At 50.8% G+C, this 19,499-nt stretch overlaps 4 protein-coding genes across 4 annotated transcripts; 2 read left to right on the forward strand and 2 right to left on the reverse strand.

Annotated features, from left to right (window-relative positions):
- Positions 1-204: 204 nt before the first annotated feature.
- LOC140680498 (uncharacterized) lies at positions 205-2,168 on the reverse strand. The gene is made up of 2 exons (XM_072918101.1): positions 1,686-2,168; positions 205-1,641 (listed from the first exon to the last, which is right to left on the reverse strand). The coding sequence occupies exons 1-2, from the start codon at positions 2,166-2,168 to the stop codon at positions 205-207; spliced, it is 1,920 nt and encodes a 639-aa protein (XP_072774202.1).
- On the reverse strand, positions 1,946-10,502 carry LOC115498340 (uncharacterized). Its single transcript, XM_030290969.4, has 5 exons — positions 8,633-10,502; positions 7,485-7,530; positions 6,874-6,916; positions 4,305-4,700; positions 1,946-3,260 (listed from the first exon to the last, which is right to left on the reverse strand). The coding sequence occupies exons 1-5, from the start codon at positions 8,685-8,687 to the stop codon at positions 2,967-2,969; spliced, it is 834 nt and encodes a 277-aa protein (XP_030146829.4). The 5' UTR covers positions 8,688-10,502; the 3' UTR covers positions 1,946-2,966.
- A 2,864-nt stretch (positions 10,503-13,366) lies between these two features.
- On the forward strand, positions 13,367-17,150 carry LOC115498339 (ubiquitin carboxyl-terminal hydrolase 42-like). Its single transcript, XM_072918102.1, has 7 exons — positions 13,367-13,597; positions 15,025-15,225; positions 15,638-15,748; positions 15,821-15,920; positions 16,064-16,128; positions 16,281-16,351; positions 17,064-17,150. Exons 2-7 carry the CDS (start codon positions 15,039-15,041, stop codon positions 17,148-17,150), a joined length of 621 nt encoding a protein of 206 aa, XP_072774203.1. The 5' UTR covers positions 13,367-13,597; positions 15,025-15,038.
- Positions 17,151-17,374: 224 nt separating this feature from the next.
- Positions 17,375-19,499, forward strand: LOC140680524 (uncharacterized). The gene is made up of 4 exons (XM_072918271.1): positions 17,375-17,487; positions 17,727-17,867; positions 18,067-18,167; positions 18,947-19,499. The coding sequence occupies exons 2-4, from the start codon at positions 17,766-17,768 to the stop codon at positions 19,434-19,436; spliced, it is 693 nt and encodes a 230-aa protein (XP_072774372.1). The 5' UTR covers positions 17,375-17,487; positions 17,727-17,765; the 3' UTR covers positions 19,437-19,499.

Raw genomic sequence — 19,499 nt, forward strand, 5'->3', positions numbered from 1 at the left:
TGTGTGTCCCTGCTGTGTCCACCCGTGTCCCCCTATATCCCTCTGTATCCCTGCTGATCCCCCTGCGTCCCTCTGTGTGTGTCCCCCTATATCCCCCCGTGTCACTCTGTGTCCCCGCTATATCCCCCATGTGTGTCCCCCTGTATCCCCCGTGTCTCCGTGTGTCCCCCCGTATCCCCCCGTGTGTGTCCCCCTGTATCCCCCTTATATCCCCCCGTGTCCCCCCGTGTCCCCCCCGTGTCCCCCTGTATCCCCCCTATATCCACCCGTGTCCCCACTCTCCCGGTTCTCTCCCGGTTCTCTCCCGGTGCTCTCCCGTGGCTCTCCCGTGGCTCTCCCGTGGCTCTCCCGGGACTCTCCCGTGGCTCTCCCGTGGCTCTCCCGTGGCTCTCCCGTGGCTCTCCCGGTGCTCTCCCGGTTCTCTCCCGGTTCTCTCCCGGGTCTCTCCCGGTTCTCTCCCGGTGCTCTCCCGTGGCTCTCCCGTGGCTCTCCCGTGGCTCTCTCGTGGCTCTCCCGGGACTCTCCCGTGGCTCTCCCGTGGCTCTCCCGTGGCTCTCCCGGTGCTCTCCCGTGGCTCTCCCGGTTCTCTCCCGGGTCTCTCCCGGTTCTCTCCCGGTTCTCTCCCGTGGCTCTCCCGGTTCTCTCCCGGGGCTCTCCCGGGGCTCCGGGCAGTTCCCACGCTCGCGGCTGCCACCGAGCGGCCAAACGGCGGAACTGCAGCTCGGCGCCCCCGCGGTGCTCCCGCCGGCGGCACCGGCAGCAGCGGCCGAGCCCCGGGAACGGCGTAACCGAGCCCCGGGAACGGCCTGGCCGAGCCCCGGGAACGGCGTAACCGAGCCCCGGGAACGGCCTGGCCGAGCCCCGGGAGCGGCCTGGCCGAGCAGGGGGAACGGCGTAACCGAGCACCGGCAGCAGCGGCTCCGGGAGCGCCGTGACCGAGCCCCGGGAGAGCCCCGGGAGAGCCCCGGGAGAGCCACGGGAGAGCCACGGGAGAGCCTCAGGAGAGCCACGGGAGAGCCCCGGGAGAGCCACGGGAGAGCCACGGGAGAGCCCCGGGAGAGTCTCGGGAGAACCACGGGAGAGCCACGGGAGAGCGGGGACACGGGTGGATATAGGGGGGATACAGGGAGACACAGCGGGGACACGAGAGCGCCGTGACCGAGCCCCGGGAGAGGCCCGGGAGAGCCACGGGAGAGCCACGGGAGAGCCCCGGGAGAGCCACGGGAGAGCACCGGGAGAGCCACGGGAGAGCCCCGGGAGAGCCACGGGAGAGTCTCGGGAGAGCCACGGGAGAGCCCCGGGAGAGCCACGGGAGAGCACCGGGAGAGCCACGGGAGAGCCACGGGAGAGAACCGGGAGAGCCTCGGGAGAGCCACGGGCGAGCCTCGGGAGAGCACCGGGAGAGCCACGGGAGAGCCCCGGGAGAGCCACGGGAGAGCCCCGGGAGAGCCCCGGGAGAGCCCCGGGAGAGCCTCGGGAGAGCCACGGGAGAGCGGGGACACGGGTGGATATAGGGGGGATGCAGGGGGACACAGCGGGGACACGGGAGCGCCGTGACCGAGCCCCGGGAACGGTCTGGCTAAGCACCCAGAACGGCCTGGCGGAGCACCGGGACCAGCCCGGCGGAGCACCGGGACCAGCCTGGCGGAGCACCGGGACCAGCCTGGGGGAGCACCGGGACCAACCTCCCGGCACCGGCGGGGCTGGGGGAGGCGGACACTGCCCGGGGCTGGCGGCGAGCCCTTCCCCATGTGGCCAGAGCATCCTTGAGCTGTCCTGGCCGCGCTGGCTCGGTGCCCCGGAGCTTTGTCCGCCGCCCGAGCGTGTGCTCGGGGCACCGGGACCGCCGGGCGCTGGGAGAACGGAGCGCCCGGGCTCCTTAGGGCACCGAAACCGAGCCCGGTTTCCCTCCCCTTTCCCACCCCGCCGCATTTTCTGTTTTCTCCCCTGAACCTGCTTTTTCCATTTCGCTCCTTGTCCCCATCTTTTCGGTCCTCCCTCGCTCTGCCCGTGGCTGTTTTCTCATTTATCGTGTTTTTCTCTCCAGCTTTCAGGTACCATTTTTGCATTTCCCCCCGTGTGTCCTGTGACCCTTTGGTATTTCTGCTGTTTCTCTCTGTCTGGTTTGTCACTGTTGATTCAGATGTTGCTTCTGGACCCTGCAGCATGTCACGAGGGGATTTCTTTATCCTATACTCTGTCTCCCTCTTCAAATTCCTCCTCCTCTGCTCTGTCACCCACTGACTGTGCAAAGAGAAGTCCCAGCATTTCTCCTAGGCTTTCATGTGGAAAAAAAAAATCTGAAAATCAAGGGAAAAACTGAGAAATGAAGGGGAAAATCTTGGAAAGGAGGCAGAAAACCTAAGAGACAAAGTGGAGAAATATGGAAATGAAGGGTGGCAACTTGAAAGAGAAAAAAAAAAAAAAAACCCAGAAAAAAAAGGAACCTTGGAGATAAAAAGTGGAAAATCTTGGAAATTAGGTGGAGGAATTGGAAATAAAAAAGGGAAAGCTAAGAAAGTACAACACTAGAAAATAAGGGGTAAAGCTGGGAAAAAAGGTGTAAAATTTGCAAATAAAGGGGGAAATGGGAATTAGAGAGGAAAAAAATGGGAAATGAAGGACAAAACTGCTAAGGAGGAAAGAATTGGGCAAAAAACTTTGTAGGGAAAAGAAAGTAGAAAACCTTGGGAACAAAGTGGAAAAACTCAGAAGCAAAGAACACTGCCAGGAAAGCCAGCTCCTCTCCTGAAGGGGCTGATGGATGCCACAAGGACCTCCTGACTTCCCAACAGAAATGGGGACAGAAATGCTGGATTCCTCTCCTCAGGGACCAGGGTGATGATACTTTGCAAACATGAAACAAGTTTTGGATGTGTTTTAACTCAAGGATGTGTTTAAACTCAAGACTTAACACTAAATAATCTCACTGTGGATTCTTACGGCACGTTCCATCAAGAGTTTTATTAAAAATAAGGAACAAAAGAGTACAATTTCTCCCATTTTGGCTCCAGGCACCAGAAATTTTGCTCAATTCCCACAGCGTTGGGTGTGGGGATGCTGCTGTGCTGGGGCGCTGCTGCTCCAAGGTGCTGGTGGCCACAGGGTGACAGTGTGACAGAATGGGGGTGGCCAGTGGGTCTGTGGGCTGGTGGCCTCAGCCCCTGGCCACTCCCCAGGACACAGGAGGCTGGACTGGGGAGCAAGGCGAGGGTGGTGGGGCCTTGCTGCTTCACCTGCAGGATGATCCCCTGCGGCACCTGGAGAGGATGAAAAATAATAAAAAAAATGAAAACACACCCCAAATCTGCTGTTTTTTAACCCACAAAACTGCTTGTGGTCAGCGTGGATGAGTGAGGAGGAAGGGGTTCCCTGGCCCTGCCACTAGAGGGTATGAGGAAGGACAAGAAGGGTCAGATTTGGGCATCTTCGAGGGTTTTCCAAACTTAAGGACTCCAGGATTTTGAAGAAGGTGCTGCAGAGCTACCCCTCTTGGGGTCTGAACCCCAGAAATGGAGGTGTGTGCCCCAAACCTACAAACAGGGGCTAAGGAAGGAGGTGATTGAGGCAAAGAAAATCTCAAGTACTGGGGTCTTTGTTTCCGTTCTTCCCCTTCCCAGAAAAAAGAGCTAAAGAAAGAAGACTAAAAAGGTAGGACTAAAAGGAATGAGAATAAAAGATACAGAATTAAAAGAATTAGCAAAATTAAAATCCAGAGGAATTTAAAGAAACAGAAATGAGACTAAAAGAACTTGAAAGAAACCCCTGAAAACCAGAACTTCAAACCACAGAACTTCAAAAGCATGTTGGAAGAGGACAGAAGTGACCCTGGAGAGGATGGAACTGACCTTGGAGAGAGTGGAAGTGGCTTTGGAGAGGGTGGAAGTGAGCTCAGAGAGGGTGGAAGAGGCCTTGGAGGGGATGGAAGAGGCCTTGGAGAGGATGGAAGTGGCCCTGGAGGGGATGGAAGTGGCCCTGGAGAGGATAGAAGTGGCCTTGAAGGGGATGAAAGTGACCCTGGAGAGGGTGGAAGTGTCCCTGGAGGGGATGGAAGTGGCCTTGAAGGGGATGGAAGTGGCCCTGGGGAGGGTGGATGTGACTCTGGAGAGGATGGAAGCGGCCTTGAAGGGGATGGAAGTGGCCCCGGAGAGGGTGGAAGTGTCCCTGGAGGGGATGGAAGTGTCCCTGGAAGGGATGGAAGTGTCCCTGGAGGGGATGGAAGTGGCTCTGGAAGGGACGGAAGTGGCTCTGGAAGGGACGGAAGTGGCCCCACGTGGGGCGCCACGCTGAGGGGCTGCACTCACCTGCTGCAGGAGCGCGACCTGCGGCGCTGGCAGGGCAGTGGCCATCACCTGCTGTCCCCCGGGCTGAGCAGGCCCCTGGCCCAGCTGCCACCCAGAGAAGGGCCCGAGGGGCTGCAGGAAGGGCAGCAGGAGCGGCTGCCGGCCTGGGCCCGGCTGGTTGATCGGCAGGGCGCTGCGGGAAGGCGCGCAGGGCTGGAAGCCGCCCGTGTCCCGCTTGGCCTCGGCCTCCAGCAGCTGCTCGGTGATGCCCGCGGCACACAGGCACTGCTGCAGCAGGTCCTGGGCATGGCCCGCCGCTGCCCCGCCGCCCCGCGGGCAGCCCGGGCCCGCTGCCTCCGGCACCGGCACTGGAACCACCGGCACGGCCAGCTCCGAGCGCGGGGAGGGCTCCAGCACCTGGGAAAGGGATGGGAAACAACAGGGGAACTGAGAAAAATGGAGGGAAACACACCAAGGAACTGAGGAGGAACATTGAGGAAACCACACCGAGGGAACTGAGGAGAAAAATGGAGAAAAACACACCGAGGGAATTGAGGAGGAACATTGAGGAAAAACACACCGAGGAACTGAGAAAAATGGTGGAAAACACAGTGAGGAACTGAGGAGGAACATTGAGGAAAACACACTGAGGAAACTGAGGAGAAAAATGGAGGAGAAACACACTGAGGAAACTGAGGAGACAAATAGAGGAAAAACACACCGAGGAACTGAGAAAAATGGTGGAAAACACAGTGAAGAGCTGAGGAGGAACATTGATGAAAACACACCGAGGAAACTGAGGAGAAAAATGGAGGAGAAACACACTGAGGGAATTGAGGAGGAACATTGAAGAAAAACACACCAAGGAATTGAGAAAGATGGTGGAAAACACAGTGAGGAACTGAGGAGGAACATTGAAGAAAACACCAAGGGAGCTGAGGAGAAAAATGGAGAAAAACACACGAAGGGAATTGAGGAGGAACATTGAGGAAAAACAAACTGAGGGAATTGAGGAGGAACATTGAGGAAAAACACACTGAGGAACTGAGAAAAATGGTGGAAAACACAGTGAGGAACTGAGGAGAAACATTGAGGAGAACACCAAGGGAATTGAGGAAGAACATTGAGGAAAACACACTGAGGAAACTGAGGAGACAAATAGGGGAAAAACACACCGAGGAACTGAGAAAAATGGTGGAAAACACAGTGAAGAACTGAGGAGGAACATTGATGAAAACACACTGAGGGAATTGAGGAGGAACATTGAGGAAAAACACAGTGAGGAACTGAGAAAAATAGTGGAAAACACAGTGAGGAACTGAGGAGGAACATTGAGGAAACCACACCGAGGGAATTGAGGAGAAAAATGGAGAAAAACACACCGAGGGAATTGAGGAGAAAAATGGAGGAGAAACACACTGAGGAAACTGAGGAGACAAATAGAGGAAAAATACACTGAGGAATTGAAAAAAAATGGTGGAAAACACAGTGAAAAACTGAGGAGGAACATTGATGAAAACACACTGAGGAACTGAGAAAAATGGTGGAAAACACAGTGAGGAACTGAGGAGGAACATTGAGGAAAACACACCGAGCGAATTGAGGAGGAACATTGAGGAAAACACACCGAGGGAACTGAGGACAAAAATTGAGGAAAAACACACCAAGGGAATTGAAGACAAAGTTTGAGGACAAACAAACCAAGGGAATTTCATTCCCTTTAAATGGGAATGGAAGGCTCTCCAAGGAGTAATTAAGAAAAGGCCTACCCCACCACCTTCAAAAAAAGGCACTGGGTGTGATGCCTTTCATGGCTACCTAAAAACTGAGGCCCGACAAAATCAAGGGAATAAAAAGCAGTTCTATTTATTGAAAGGCCTTGAGGTACATTTAGGGGAGACAAAGCCCAGGGGCTTCACCCAAAAATGGACTCACAGGCTTTCACACTTTTATAAGTTTGGTCTATTTGCATATTGGGAGTTAATCTGCCAATTACAGCTTCAGCTAATGAAGTCATTTACCCCAAGTTTGCTCCCCCCAACTCACTTTTGTTTCCATCTCTGGGGCCTGAGGCAGTGAGGTGTCCTTGATTGCCAGGCCTGGAGAGGAATTGTTGTGTCTGCCCCAAATGGGGAAGCAGCAGCTCACAGTGGATATGGGGTTTAGAGTTATACTCTAAAGAACTGCAAGATGACAAATAGATGAAAAATATAAAAGCTAAAATCCTAAGGCATCAGCTGCATCCTCTATACTGAGAGAGCTGCACGGTCAGTCTGGAATTACAAACATTTATTTGGTGCAGAATTTAAAAAAATGGGGGAATAAAAAGAAGATGCAGCAGTGAGGGGAAGCCCCAGAAAACATCCAGCTCTCCCAGCAGCTGGGCAGCAGCTCTGCCTGTTCCTAGTTTTGGCTAAAAACGCCCCAAAATCCCTGCTGGCTGTACCTCATGAGCAGCAGCAGGATTTCAGACCTAAAGCAACCATGACCTTTGTATAGGTTTGATGTAAAAATCCAGTTTTTCTTTGAAGAAAATGTTTATGTTATGTAAGTTGTGTGGGTTTGAGGAGGGAGCTGAGTTTTCACTCACCTTTCTGGATCCAGGCAAAAAATCTTTCAAGGCCTGAGGATCACTGCAAAAACCAGAAAATGGTTTAAGGAGGCAGTGCCAACACCTAATGAATGAAGTAATGGTAATAAATGCTATAACTAATGATGGACACACATTTATGGTCCAAGAATTATGTTTTATGACCAATTTAAATGATCATGTGCATTCTCAGAAGCCAGTTTTTGCCTCCTGTATCACTCACACCCCTTTTTCTCCTTTCCCCCATGATGGTACCAATCAACAGTTATTGACAGTTTCATGGTTAGAACAAGAAATGAACAATAATGGCAAAATATTGTTTGGGCAGCAAACAGAGCCCTAAATGCCACATCTCTGGGTAAAATAAGTGAAAAGTGGGGTTTATTCCCATTCCATCATTATTCTCTGTACTATTGGGGTGTTTCCAGACCTTTGGAGGATGTTTTCCACCCATTTCAGGGCTTTTCAACCCTTTTGGAGGACTGAAAAAAACCCCCTGAAAACCTCAGGGGGGTTTTGGCTCTGGGACACCCAGGCCCGCACCAGAGAAGCCCTGATGGAGATCAAGGGTGGTGGAATCCCCTTTCCCACCCCAAACTTGTGGGACTTACTAAAATACATCTGGCACGCCCCAGCTGTCGTTGGAACTTCTGTCATCTGTAAAGAACAGAGAGAGGATGGTGTGTCAGGAGAGCAGGGGGCTGGTGATGATGATGATGATGATGATGATGATGATGATGATGATGCTGGTTACCAGAGCAGCAGAAACCTCAAGAGAAGGCTCCACTACTCCCAAGGGCATCAACCCACAACCAGGAACCTGGAGAAGTTCCAGAGTGATTCCTCATCTGTCAACCAGCTGGATTTCACTCTGAGTTCTCCCAACAGGAGCTCACATTTCACTCTGAAGCCCACACCAGCAGGTTTTTGGCTCATTGTTAGCTCACCAAGCGGCACTGGTGCCCTGCTGGCAGTGCCTGGCATGGGATGGTCCTGGGGATCCTAAACACCTGCAGCACCTGGAGTCATATGCTGGCAAAGCTTGTCAAGAACTCACCTTTAACATCACTAATTTATGCACCTTTATCCCTAAAATTCCACTGTGGTAAAATGGATTTGCAAGGATTTGAGGATTTTCTGATGATAACCTGGAGTCAGCACCAGGCCACTTCCTCCTAAACCCCTTTTGAAGAGCAGATCTGAGAAACTCTGGGTTTGGGATTTTCCCTCTTTTCCTCAGATCTGAGCTGGATTTGGAGGTGCAGCAATATGAAACTGCTAATAAAAATCAAGGAAAACAAGAAAGCAAACATCCATTACAACAATAAAGTCTACAGATAAAAATATCTTCCACTGTCATCCCCCAAAATGATATTTATGAAATTTCCCCCCTTGTCATGCCCAGTGGGGAGGGGGGATATGTGCATTAAGGTGTTTTGCAGCTACCTTGATCTCTGTGAGAGGGGCTGAGTGAATTAAAGCCATGAGGGGTGGCAGCCCCGGACCTTGGGGGTGCTCCATGGGGGCTCAGGAATCACACTGGGCAGCATGAGGGCGGAATACCCTTTAATTAGACCCAAAATATTGCATATTATTTTCACTAATTCCAACGGAGTGCCGTTCTCACTAATTAAGGTGCAGGAGTGAACACCAGGGCCTGAAAATAACCTTGAAGATAACCATTAAATAAGCCCTTGCAGAGGTCAGAGTTCTCCCTGTAAATAGAAATACCTGGTATTCCCTAAATCAAAGTGCTTACTTTGATCTGGGGGGTTCAGGGGAAAGTGGAAGCTCCATGGGTGGCACCTGGCCATGGCTGAGGACAAAATTCTCTCGTTGGCACGTGGTTATTTCAAAGGGCCACCTGGTTATGTCATAGGGCTGCGTTGGCAGGTCCGAGGGCCACGTTCTGTTGTTGGCAACCATCCCAGGGCTGAGGCCAACATTCCCTTGTGGCCACGCTGTCACATTTGGGGGCCGTGTTCCGTTGCCATGGGAGAGGAGCAGGAGTGATATCAACGTGCCCCAGCTGTCAGCAGGGGAATCACCAATAAAACAGCTTCAGATTCAATCAGAAGTAGAAGAATAAGAGATTTGTTGTGTTTTCCCAGCAGAACAAAACCAAAAAAACCAACAAAAGACAACAATAACACCCCACAGAGTGATCAAATGCTGCCTCAAATGGCCCCTTCTCAACCCTTCCTAACTCAAAGAACATTTTGGATCAGGTTGAGAGCAATGACAGATTTTTCTTTACAAGCAAGCTGTGGGTCTGCTGGTAGATAAAACCAGCACTGAGAGATAAAAGAAACAATGGGAAGGATTCCACTGATTGATAAATGGGAAAAGATATTTGCCTTTACAAACAAACCGTAAGTTGGCTGATAAATGAAACTGGATATTGAAAGATGAAAGAAACAATGGGGAAAACCCCAAAATTCCATAAGAATTAAAAATTAAAAGGGAGGGTTATACATTAGAGGGAAATCTTTGGTATCAGGCATATTGGGAAGTCTGAACTCCTCAAGTACCTCAGCCAATGGGGAAAGAGAGAGGGAAATTGGGATAAACAGGATGCTGAGTCCTCCAAAAATTTGAGAGAACCCACGGGAATGCCCCATGGCCTCTCCCTTTATTTGTATAAAGTAAAAGGACTCCTCTGTCTCCTTTTTGGACAAAAAACCTGTGATGTTTGTGGATGAATTTTCCTGAGAAGGTTCAGTGAAAACAGCTCCTCCCTGGAGCCACAGTGAGGGTCCCTCATCTTGCAGCTTCCCTGCACTCTCCCTCCACCTCCAGCAGTCAGAATTTAGTAGCTTTAATTAACTTTTGCACCTAAAATCACACTTTACAGGGTGAAAAAAGTTTGAAGGCTAAATTATTGGGAGAGTTAAAACTCTTTCTGAGGTGGGAAGTGGAGGAAAAATGGTTTTAACTTCATGGTGTGAGACAAGGTGATGAAAAAGTGGGCATTTTATGATTTTGCTTCATAAGATCGAGATGAAATTGCTTTTTTTACAAAAATGTGGATTGTCCTGGGCCTCTGCAGAGGACTTTATATTTCTGAAACATTTTAATCCTCATGTTGTTCTATGAGGAGTGTCATGAAGCTGAAAACCTGTGAGCTGGGACACTTTGGGGTATAAAATAACTTGAAAAAAATGGAAATAAAAGTCAAATGAAGCTCTTCCAACTGGCTTCCATGGCCAAACCACATTCATAAGATGATTTCCACCCTGGAGCCCTGTCCAAGGGGGATATTTGGTTGTGAGATGAGGAAATAATGGGATTCAACAAAGGGCTCAGGTAAAAATGATGCCAAAATCCAGGATTTATTGTCACAACTGGCCTTCCATGGCACTTCACACCTTGTTAAAGTAAAACCTGGTCACTGGAGCATGTGGGAAACACATTGGGATCCACAGGGAAACATCCTTGGAGAAACCATCTTAGTGCAGCGGGTTAATTGCCACCATTAAATCCATATCTGTACATATAAAGCATTACAGTGTTGTTTAATTAATTAATTGCAATAAATATTCCGAAGTTTTGAGCCTGCTGGGGTGTTTTGAACAAATCTTGGTCTGATTCTTGTCCCCAAATTTATTTGCAGTTTTTGATGCTGTTGACTTGAAGGATTTGGGCCCATCCCAACCTGTCTGAGGTGACCCCAGGTAGATTTGGGATATCCCACAGTTCTGAACACAGGAAGGGAAAGGCAGGAAAAAAAAAAAAAGAGAGAAAAGGGAATGGGTGGAACAAAAGGGAAATGGGGGTGAGGAAGGGAGTGGGGAGGGGAGGAGGGAAAAGGCAAGGGGGGAAAATGGAAGGGGAAGAAAAGCGAAGCGGGGGTCAGTGTAGATATTTATATTGATGATGTTTCTTTTTCTTGTTGCTTTGTTCCATTTTGCTGTTTTGGGAATGATGTTGAAGAACTGTGGAGTTACTTGTGCAGCTTTACCTTTTTCATGCAAAGGTTGTTGACAAATTACAGAAAAGGAAAAAGGAAAAAGAAATGGAGAAAAAAAAAACCTCTTTTGCCTCCTTGTTTCACTCCAGCACTGCTGGGTTCTGCTGAGCCTCTGCCCTGGAGCAGGGAGGATGTCCCCATCCCGGCCCTGGACATGGGAGCTCTCACCTTTCCCAGCCCCTGGGCATCTCTGGGGACAGAGATCTCCCTCCACACCCTGCCTGGTGCTTATCCTCCACTTTCCTCCCCAGCCCTTGGCCTTCATGCCTGCTCTCAGCCCCCTTGGGCAGGGAGCAGGTCCCTCCCTGGGCTCTGTTGAAGCCCTTGGGGTGGTGGGGGTGGAAATGGGGATTTCTTAGAGAAGCCTATGGCTGTAAATTTTGGACTGAAATAAAGGCATAGCCCATCCTTTAATTTAGGGCTCTGCCAGCCCCCCTTCAGCTTTGCTCTCCTCTCTGTGGGCACCAGAAGTGGGATGGGGACATGGGTAGGAGAAGAAAGGCTGGGGAAGAAATATGAACAATTAAACCTCCTTTTGCTCATCAGCCCATCCCAATCCCACTGGCATCTGCTCCTGGAGAGGTCATTCCCTCCGTTGTCCTCACCCAGCTGATGGCCAGCCTGGCAGCTGGCACTGCAGGCACCCATCCTCTGCTGCCAGAGCTCACACTCAGCACAAGCTGCTGGCACTGCTGAGATATTGAGAAACCCAGCACAAATTCTCTGCTGCTGATTTCATTGGCTGTTTTTGAAGCTTTTCTTTTTGGTCAAACAGAATTGAGGCCACACTGAGGTGATGCCCACAGGGATGCACTTCCTTGTGAACCAAGAGTCTCAGACCCCTCCGGAACAGCTCCCTCCCTGCTCCACAGAAGTTATTTATGGTGTTGTCACAGAAATTGGTAAAAATTGGTAAAAAGCACTAATTAGGAGGACAAGTGGTGATGCAATTTACCCCCCAACATCAAGCTCTTTCTTTGGAGTTTCCCCCTTGGTGCCAGCTGAGCTTTGTCAATGAAATGCATCTCAAAGAGTTGTTCTCAACTTTAGTAGCCTGGAAGAACCAAGATAGCACAGGGGCCTTGTGCCCCTGGGGTTTGGAGCTCTGGGATTTGTTTTGTCTTTGTGCCTAGGGAAAGGCCATGGAAAATTACTGGGAAATCTACCCACTAATGCAGCCCCATCAGTCCAGCTCTGTGGCTCCACCTCAACAGCTTTTTTGGGCAAGCTGATGTATTTCTACCTCAGCTGGGAGCTGATATATTTCTATTTCCCAGCTGGGAGCCTTGAGACACAGAACTGCAGGTTTTAAAGTTCTGCAGCACAGCTGTGTCATGGTTTAGTGTTCTCCAATTTAGTATTTCTGCTAAAACCACATGCCACTTCCCTTCCTTCTCTACCTCCAGCTGGAAGCACAAAAGGCAAAGATCATAGGTTGAGAAAAGAATAATTTACTGGAAACAACAATGAGATAAGAAAACTAACAGTAATAGCAACACTATTAATAGCAAAAGGTGTGAGAAAAGAAGGATTTGCATGGAAAGCCTGTCACAATAATCAATACCAGCCACCCCAACACTTTTTCTCGACCAGAAGGAGCTCCTTGTCCTGGGAAGAGATTCCCTTCACCTCTGCCCCAGCAATGATGAGAAGTGGTATAGGATAACCTCTGGGTCCTGGCCATGCATGCTGCCAGCTGCAATTAAAATGATCCCTGTCACTGGCTGTCACAGCTGTAGCCAGTGAGGGGCTAACCAAGACTTCTGGAACAGGATGGATCCCACCTTCCTGATGTCCAGCATCAGCCCAGGAGATTCAGGGCAGCCACAGCTCCCACAGGAGAGTGGCCAGGACCCACCATGGCAGCGTGGAGGGGCCAAGACTCAGCACTGCAGCCTTTGCTGGCTGTGTCCATCCAGGGCTGGGGACAGCAAGGACACACCTCACTGCCACTGACCCACAGCCCAGGGCGGTTGGAGAGTGGAGAGCTGGCAGACACAAGGTTTAAGACCCAAGTCCTCCTTTGGAAGGCCCAAAGCCATCTGTTACTGCTTGAAGCTTTCATTCCAAAGCTCAATCACAGCCCTTAGCAGGCTCTGACTGCTCTGGCAGCAGCAGGAGCTCTGCTGGCCCATGAACAGCCCTTCAGCATCAGCACCCGGGCGGTCAGTGACTTCCAGCTGCCAGGATGTGGTGGCCACAGGGCCAGCAATGTGTGCTGCCCTGTGTCACAACAGTGGCAGAGATGTGGAACCTGTGACTGGTGATTGTGAGCTCACCTGCCCAATGTTTGGTATGCTGAGGAGTGGGCCAGCAAAAACCCTTTTGGACCTGGCTGGCCATTGGGATAACTTGGCTCTTCTCCTGTTACTTGTATGCCTGCCTTTTCCCAGGTGTTCTTTGTCTTTGGCAGCAGCCACAAGCACCAACAAAATGCTTCTGAAGGTGCTTTTTTGCGTAACATTTGGGCTTTTAAAAATCAGTTTATTGAGCTACAAATATTTCCTTTCCCAACAGGTGATCTTTCTGGAGGAGGTCCTGATACCCTTTGTCATCCAGAGCTTTTCACTCTGTACCTGAGAGGAGCAATGGCTGCACCAGGGAATGAATTCTCTGAGTAACATTTGCACCAGCTGGCTTGGACTTCGTGAATGCCCACGGAACACGGACATGGCCACTGCTGCATCCCTAAGTGTTGATGTGCTGACAGCCTGGAGTGACTTCTGGGGCATTCCCTGAGAGCAGCCGACCCAGGTATTGCTTGTTTTCATCCCATTATAATCAGGAAAAGTGAAGATCTGATAACTGGAGGCTCTAGAGGGAAAGGAAGGCAGCATGAGGTCCAGAAATCAGTGTGGATTTATTGTACTTTTGGCAGCTCAAGCAAGGGAAAAGCCTGTTTACCAGAAATGTTTTCCTATCAGTAGATGTCAACAGGGTGTTAGGCTTCCCCTGATGTTTCTGGGTTAGAGCTGTCACCCCTGGTATCATATAGTGAACTCAGCATTTGAATATTCACATACAGAATCACAGAGTCAATTAGGTTGGAAAAGACCTCTAAGGTCATCAAGTCCAGCCTTTGGCCAAATGCCATCATGTCAACCAGACCATGGCACTAAGCTGCATGTCCATGTATTTTCTTAAATAGCTCAGGGATGGTGACTGCATCATCTCCCTGGGCAGCCCATTCCAATATCTGATCACTTTTTCTGTAAAGAAATTCCTCCTGGTGCCCAAGCTGAACCTCCCCTGGGAGAGCTCCAGACTCTGTAGCCTCTTGTCCTATTTGTTGTTGCCTGGGTAAAGAGGCCAACCCCACCTGGCTACAACCTCTTTCAGGTAGTCACAGAAAGTGATGAAGTCACTCCTGAGCCTCCTTTTCTTCAGGATAAAATGTTCCAGTTCCCTTAGCTGCTCCTCATAGGATTTACCCTCTAGACCCTTCCCCAGCTTCATTGCCCTTCTCTGGACATGCTCCAGCACATCAGGGTCTTCCTGAACTGAGGAACCCCGAACAGGACACAGCACTCGAGGTGTGGCCTCACTGGTGCCAAGTACAGAGGGACAATCACTTCCTTAGTCCTGCTGGCCACACCGTTCCTGACACAAGCCAGGCTGCCATTGGCCTTGTTGGCCATCTGGGCACACTGCTGGCTCATGTTCAGCCACTGTTGACCAGCACCCCCTGGTCCTTCTTGCCTGGACCACTTTCCAAGCACTCTGCCCCAGCCTGAAGTGCTGCATGGGGTGGCTGAAGTGTAGGACCTGGCACTTGGTCTTGCTGAACCTCGTACTGTTGTCTCCTTCCATCGATCCAGCCTGTCCAGAGCCCTCTGCAGAGCCTTCCTGCCCTCCAGCACATGGACACACCAAATTTGGTGTGGCCTGTGATTTTACTGAAGGTACACTTGGTCAACTCATAAAAATCATCATTACAGATATTAAAAAGGAACTGTGCCCAACACTAATCCCTGGGGGACACTCCTAGTGACCAGATGCCAACTGGATGCAGTACCATTCACCAGCACCCTCTGGGCCCTGCCTGGCCATTACCCAGGGAAAAGTGCACCTCTCCCCTTTGTCCCCCACTGTCCCCCACTGTCCCCCTGCTGCCCCTGACCCCAACTCACCGTCTCCCCCACCTATTGTCTCCTCTCTTTTCAAATGCTGTTTGCCCACAGTTATAGGCAAGGGAATGACTCCATCACAAAAGACCCTTTTTCCCCTGGACAAAATTTGCATGGACTGGAAGCAAAAACGGAGACCTGGAGCAGGACTTTTCAACCTTGGCAGTACTTGCTACCTCAACGTGGTCCTGCAGTGCCTGACATACACACCCCCTCTGGCTAATTACCTGCTCTCCGCTCAGCACAGCCGCTTCTGTGAGTACTTTCAGAAATATCTCCTTTGAAATCTCTTGGGCTCATCCCAAGGATTCCCAGAACCTGCAGGTGTGTTTAGGAGAACACCAGCCCTTCTTTGTTAGCCCCAGGAGATTATGTTCTTCAAACTAAAAGCCACTTCTCCTGTCAAGCTGCATTCATCTTCACCTCTTCCTAGCCCAGGGTCTCTGTCCCTTCGAGTTGAACCCTCTTGGCTTATTGCACAGAAAACTTGTGCCAGTTCAGCCTCCCTGTGAAGAACATTTTCTATGCACTAAAGTGCCCTGGGCTTGTCAGGACATTGGCACCTTGGGAGAAGAGGAGGAGAGAGTCTTTACAACTTCAAGGCCTCTGTTAGGTTTTCCACCTGGGGATTGTTTTGCTAAGCTGAGAAGCTTCTCTCCTCCCTCAGGCCATCAGCAAGGTTTTTGCATGATGTGCATCATGGAAGATCACGTTCGGAAGGTGCTGTATTCCTCAGCCACTGCCATCCGGCCGAGGGCTGTCATCAGGGACCTCAAATGTAAGCAATTTCAGGTGCTTCAGCAGGTTTTCTTTCTTTCTTTGAGGGGAGAACTACTAACTTCTTTCTTAGTCATAGGAAAATTTAAGCCTGACAACCCAGGAGATGCCTACGAGTTCTTACGCTGTACTCTCAATGCCATGCACAGAGCTTGTCTGAGTGAAAGCAGCGAGTAAGCACAGGAAAATTCCCTTTTCAATGTTCCTGAATCTGGTGCACTCCTTGAAATGCTCCCATCAAAGAAAACCTACACCCAGGGCTTTCAATGCTAAACTCTTGGAGGAGGTAACTCTCTGCCTTGCCATTTCTTTCCAGCTCGGACGTCTCTTCCCAAGAAACTATCATCAATCAAATATTTGGGAGCCTTCTGAGATCCAGAGGTATGCTTCCACAGCTACTGCCCTTCTTGGCAATCTCTGTGCCCTTATGTGCCTGTGACATGCAGTTGGTCCTGTCAGGACCGGCCTAGGAGGACCTGCGAGCATAAACTGACATCAGTTAACTTCCCTCAGCATTTTGATTTTCCTTCCAGTCACATGTCAGATCTGCACAACAGTTTTTGATTTCTTCAAGGTCTTCCTGGATATCCTACTGCAAATCAAGGTAAGAGGTTGCCATTGTGCTTCAAGAGGTCCCAGTAGCTTTCCAGAACCAAAGTATTTGTCTTAAAAACTTCTTTTGTGGGCACAAGGGATCTTGGTGGTGAGTGGGAAGTGGAATGAACAGTGTCCTTCTGCAGAGGCCATGGCACTGGTGTTTCTGTGGTGCTGGGTTTAAGTATCAATATCCCCTCTGCACCCTTGGTGTACTCTCCTGCCTCTTCCCTTTGCCCTCCCTTAAGACCCATCTGACAAAGGATATCAGGACCTCCTCCAGAAAGATCACCTGTTGAGAAGGGCAATATTTGTAGCTCAATAAACTGATTTTTAAAACTCCAAATGTTACCCAAAAAAGCACCTTCAGCTGTCAGAAGCGTTTTGCTGGTGCCAAAGACAAAGAACCCTTGGGAAAAGAGGCAGGCACACAAGTAGCAGGCTGATGGGTTGGATCAGTTTTCACTGCTGATGTCCCTGCACACCATCAGGAGCTGAACTGAGCAGTGGCACTGAGAGGGAGCTCTAGATGGCCCCAGGAGCCCCTGGAACACAGGGAAATGTTCAGTATCACACCCTCTTTCTGTCTCCTTACAAACACTGCCTGCGGGGTCGTGGCCGCTCTCCTCAGAATCAGCTGCTGGGACCTTCCTGTCAGCTCCTGGGAAATGTTTGGGTGAGGGCATTTCCAGAGCTCAGCAGCTCCTTTCTCACTCCTCCAGGGAGCTTCATCCCTCACCACAGCTCTGGAGGAGTTTGTGAAACCCAAGCTGACGGATGAGAAAAAGTTATTCAAATGTACCAAGTAAGATGATTTCTTACAGTACATTAACCCCAGATTCTGTATGAGGGAGGGGCTGTGTGAAGTCAAGCAGAATCAGTTTCTCAGGTTTCATGCACAATAATGGGATGCAGCATTTTTATTATGGACTAGCCTTGAAGTTAGTGCCAGGTGGGAGAAAGGAAAGGTTTTCTTGCACTCTTGAGGTAAGGCTGGCTTCATTTCAGCACTCAGCTCTGTGCTTGGGTTCCAGGTGTAGGAAGAAGGTCGTGGCCTCCAAGGTGGTCACAGTCCACCAGGCACCCAGGGTCCTGACAGTGTGTCTGGGAAGGGCTGATCATCAGAGCAACAGGAAGCTCAGCCAGGTGTGTATGCAACCAGAGCAGCTTCCTCTGTGGAGAGAAGATTCCCCAAGGCTCTGTCACGAGCTGCTCATGCTGGGATTTCCGTGTTCCCTCCCGGGGAGAGGAGACTTCCCCTGGGAAGCCCAGCCTGGACTCTGCTCTGGCAGAGAAGAGTTTCCTCCCACCCAACCATCACATGTCGAAGGCTATTTCAAGTGGTAGCTCAGGAACATTCCTGAGCCATCTTGGTTTCTCCATAGGTTGTGGAGTACCCTGAGTACTTGGATCTTCGGCCATACATGTCTGACCTAGTTGGAGAGCCCGTCCTCTACTCCTTATATGCTGTTGTGGTGCACACTGGCCACACTTGTCTTGGTGGACACTTTTTCTGCTACACCAAGGTGAAGAGCAGCTTCCCTCCTGACAGGGAAGAACGTGTGCTGGGAAGTCAGACTATCCTGGCCATGTTATGGGCAGTCAAGCTGGGGGAGCTCCTGCTTTGGGGCTGGACTGGACTTGTTTTGCTGTGCTCTTGGTTTGGCAGTTTTCTGTGCAGAAACACTGCCCTTCCCCTCCAGAGATGGATGCCTTCCTTTGCAGGCCAGCAATGGGCAGTGGTACAAGATGAACGATATGTCTGTGGATAGTTGTGGCATCCACACAGTTCTGGGCCAACAAGCCTATTTGCTGTTCTATGTCAGGTAATAGCAGGGTGACATGTTCACAATTTGTTTCCTTCTCCTGGATTTGCTGTTTGTGTCTCATCCTCCTGAGTGTTTCTGCCATAGGAGACAATTCCTCCCCTCATCCTTCAGTGCTGTCAGTTCTGAACTATCCCACACCAGTTCTTCTCTCCCCGTGCTGGGCTTTAGGCTGCTGTCCCTGTAAGCTGCTCCTGATCTGTGCTGGGCTTTAGGCTGCTGTCCCTGTAAGCTGCTCCTGGTCTGCTCTCTGAAGGTGGCTAATGCAGAGAAGAGGAGTTAAAGGGGCCTCTGGGAAAGATGGGGAGGGCTCTTCATCAGAGAGTGTTGTGACAGGACAAGGGGTAACAATTTTGAAGAGAAAGAGGGAAGAGTTAGATTAGATACAAGGAAGAAATTCTTCCCACTGAAGGTGGTGAGGCCCTGGCACAGGGTGCCCAGAGCAGCTGTGGCTGCCCCATCCCTGGAAGTGCCCAAGGCCAGGCTGGGGCTTGGAGCAACCTGGGATAGTGGAAGGTGTCCCTGAGCATGGCAGGGAGGTTGGAATGGGATGAGCTTTACGATCCCTTCCAACCCAACCCTGGGAGTCTGTGAAATGGAGGCTGTTGGGGCTATAAAGACAAGGACTACCTAGGACAGGGACAGACCTGGTAAGAAGGCCCCAGCTGTCTGAATTTCCCATTGGTGACCTTGTCATAGACACCACTCCAAAAAATGACTGGATCCCAGATAAGTCTACAAGAAATGCCCTAAATGCAGATCCCTCTTTTGTTCTACAGGTGCTCCAAGTCACAAATGGAAGAAACGGCATCTTCTTCATCGTTCCCTTCCTTCCTCAGTCAGGGGGAGGCCAGCAGCCAGGCAGGTTCTGCAGGAGCACAGAGTCTGCCTGGTAGGATGAGGGTGACAAACAGCCAGGAACAGAGGAACAGAGCCAGGGAGAGGGAGAGGAGCAGATCCCCACAGTGGGGCAATGAACGCCCCAGAAGTTTCACGAACGCCACCAACCACAACAACTCAGCAGGGAGGAGGAGGAGGAGGAAGAAAACGAGTCCTTCAGATCATGACAACACTGACAGCGATGCCACAGTTCCAGGGCCCTCCAAGAGGAGCTTCCAGCCTCCTCCAGCACACAGGGCTGCTTATGAAGAACGCCTGTCAAGAGAGAGACAGCAGAGGAGACCCTCACAGCGGGGCTGTGAGCTCTGCAGCCAGATTGTGAAGCTCAGGGAGCGCCACCAGTCAGAAAGAAAAAGCAGGAAACACTAATTTGGAACCTACAAGTGTAAGATCCAAAGCCATAATTAAAACCCCTTCTTGGCCTTTCGTGAA

The sequence above is a fragment of the Taeniopygia guttata genome, chromosome 24, assembly GCF_048771995.1.
Source record: "Taeniopygia guttata chromosome 24, bTaeGut7.mat, whole genome shotgun sequence".
In the NCBI taxonomy this organism is placed as follows: domain Eukaryota; kingdom Metazoa; phylum Chordata; class Aves; order Passeriformes; family Estrildidae; genus Taeniopygia; species Taeniopygia guttata.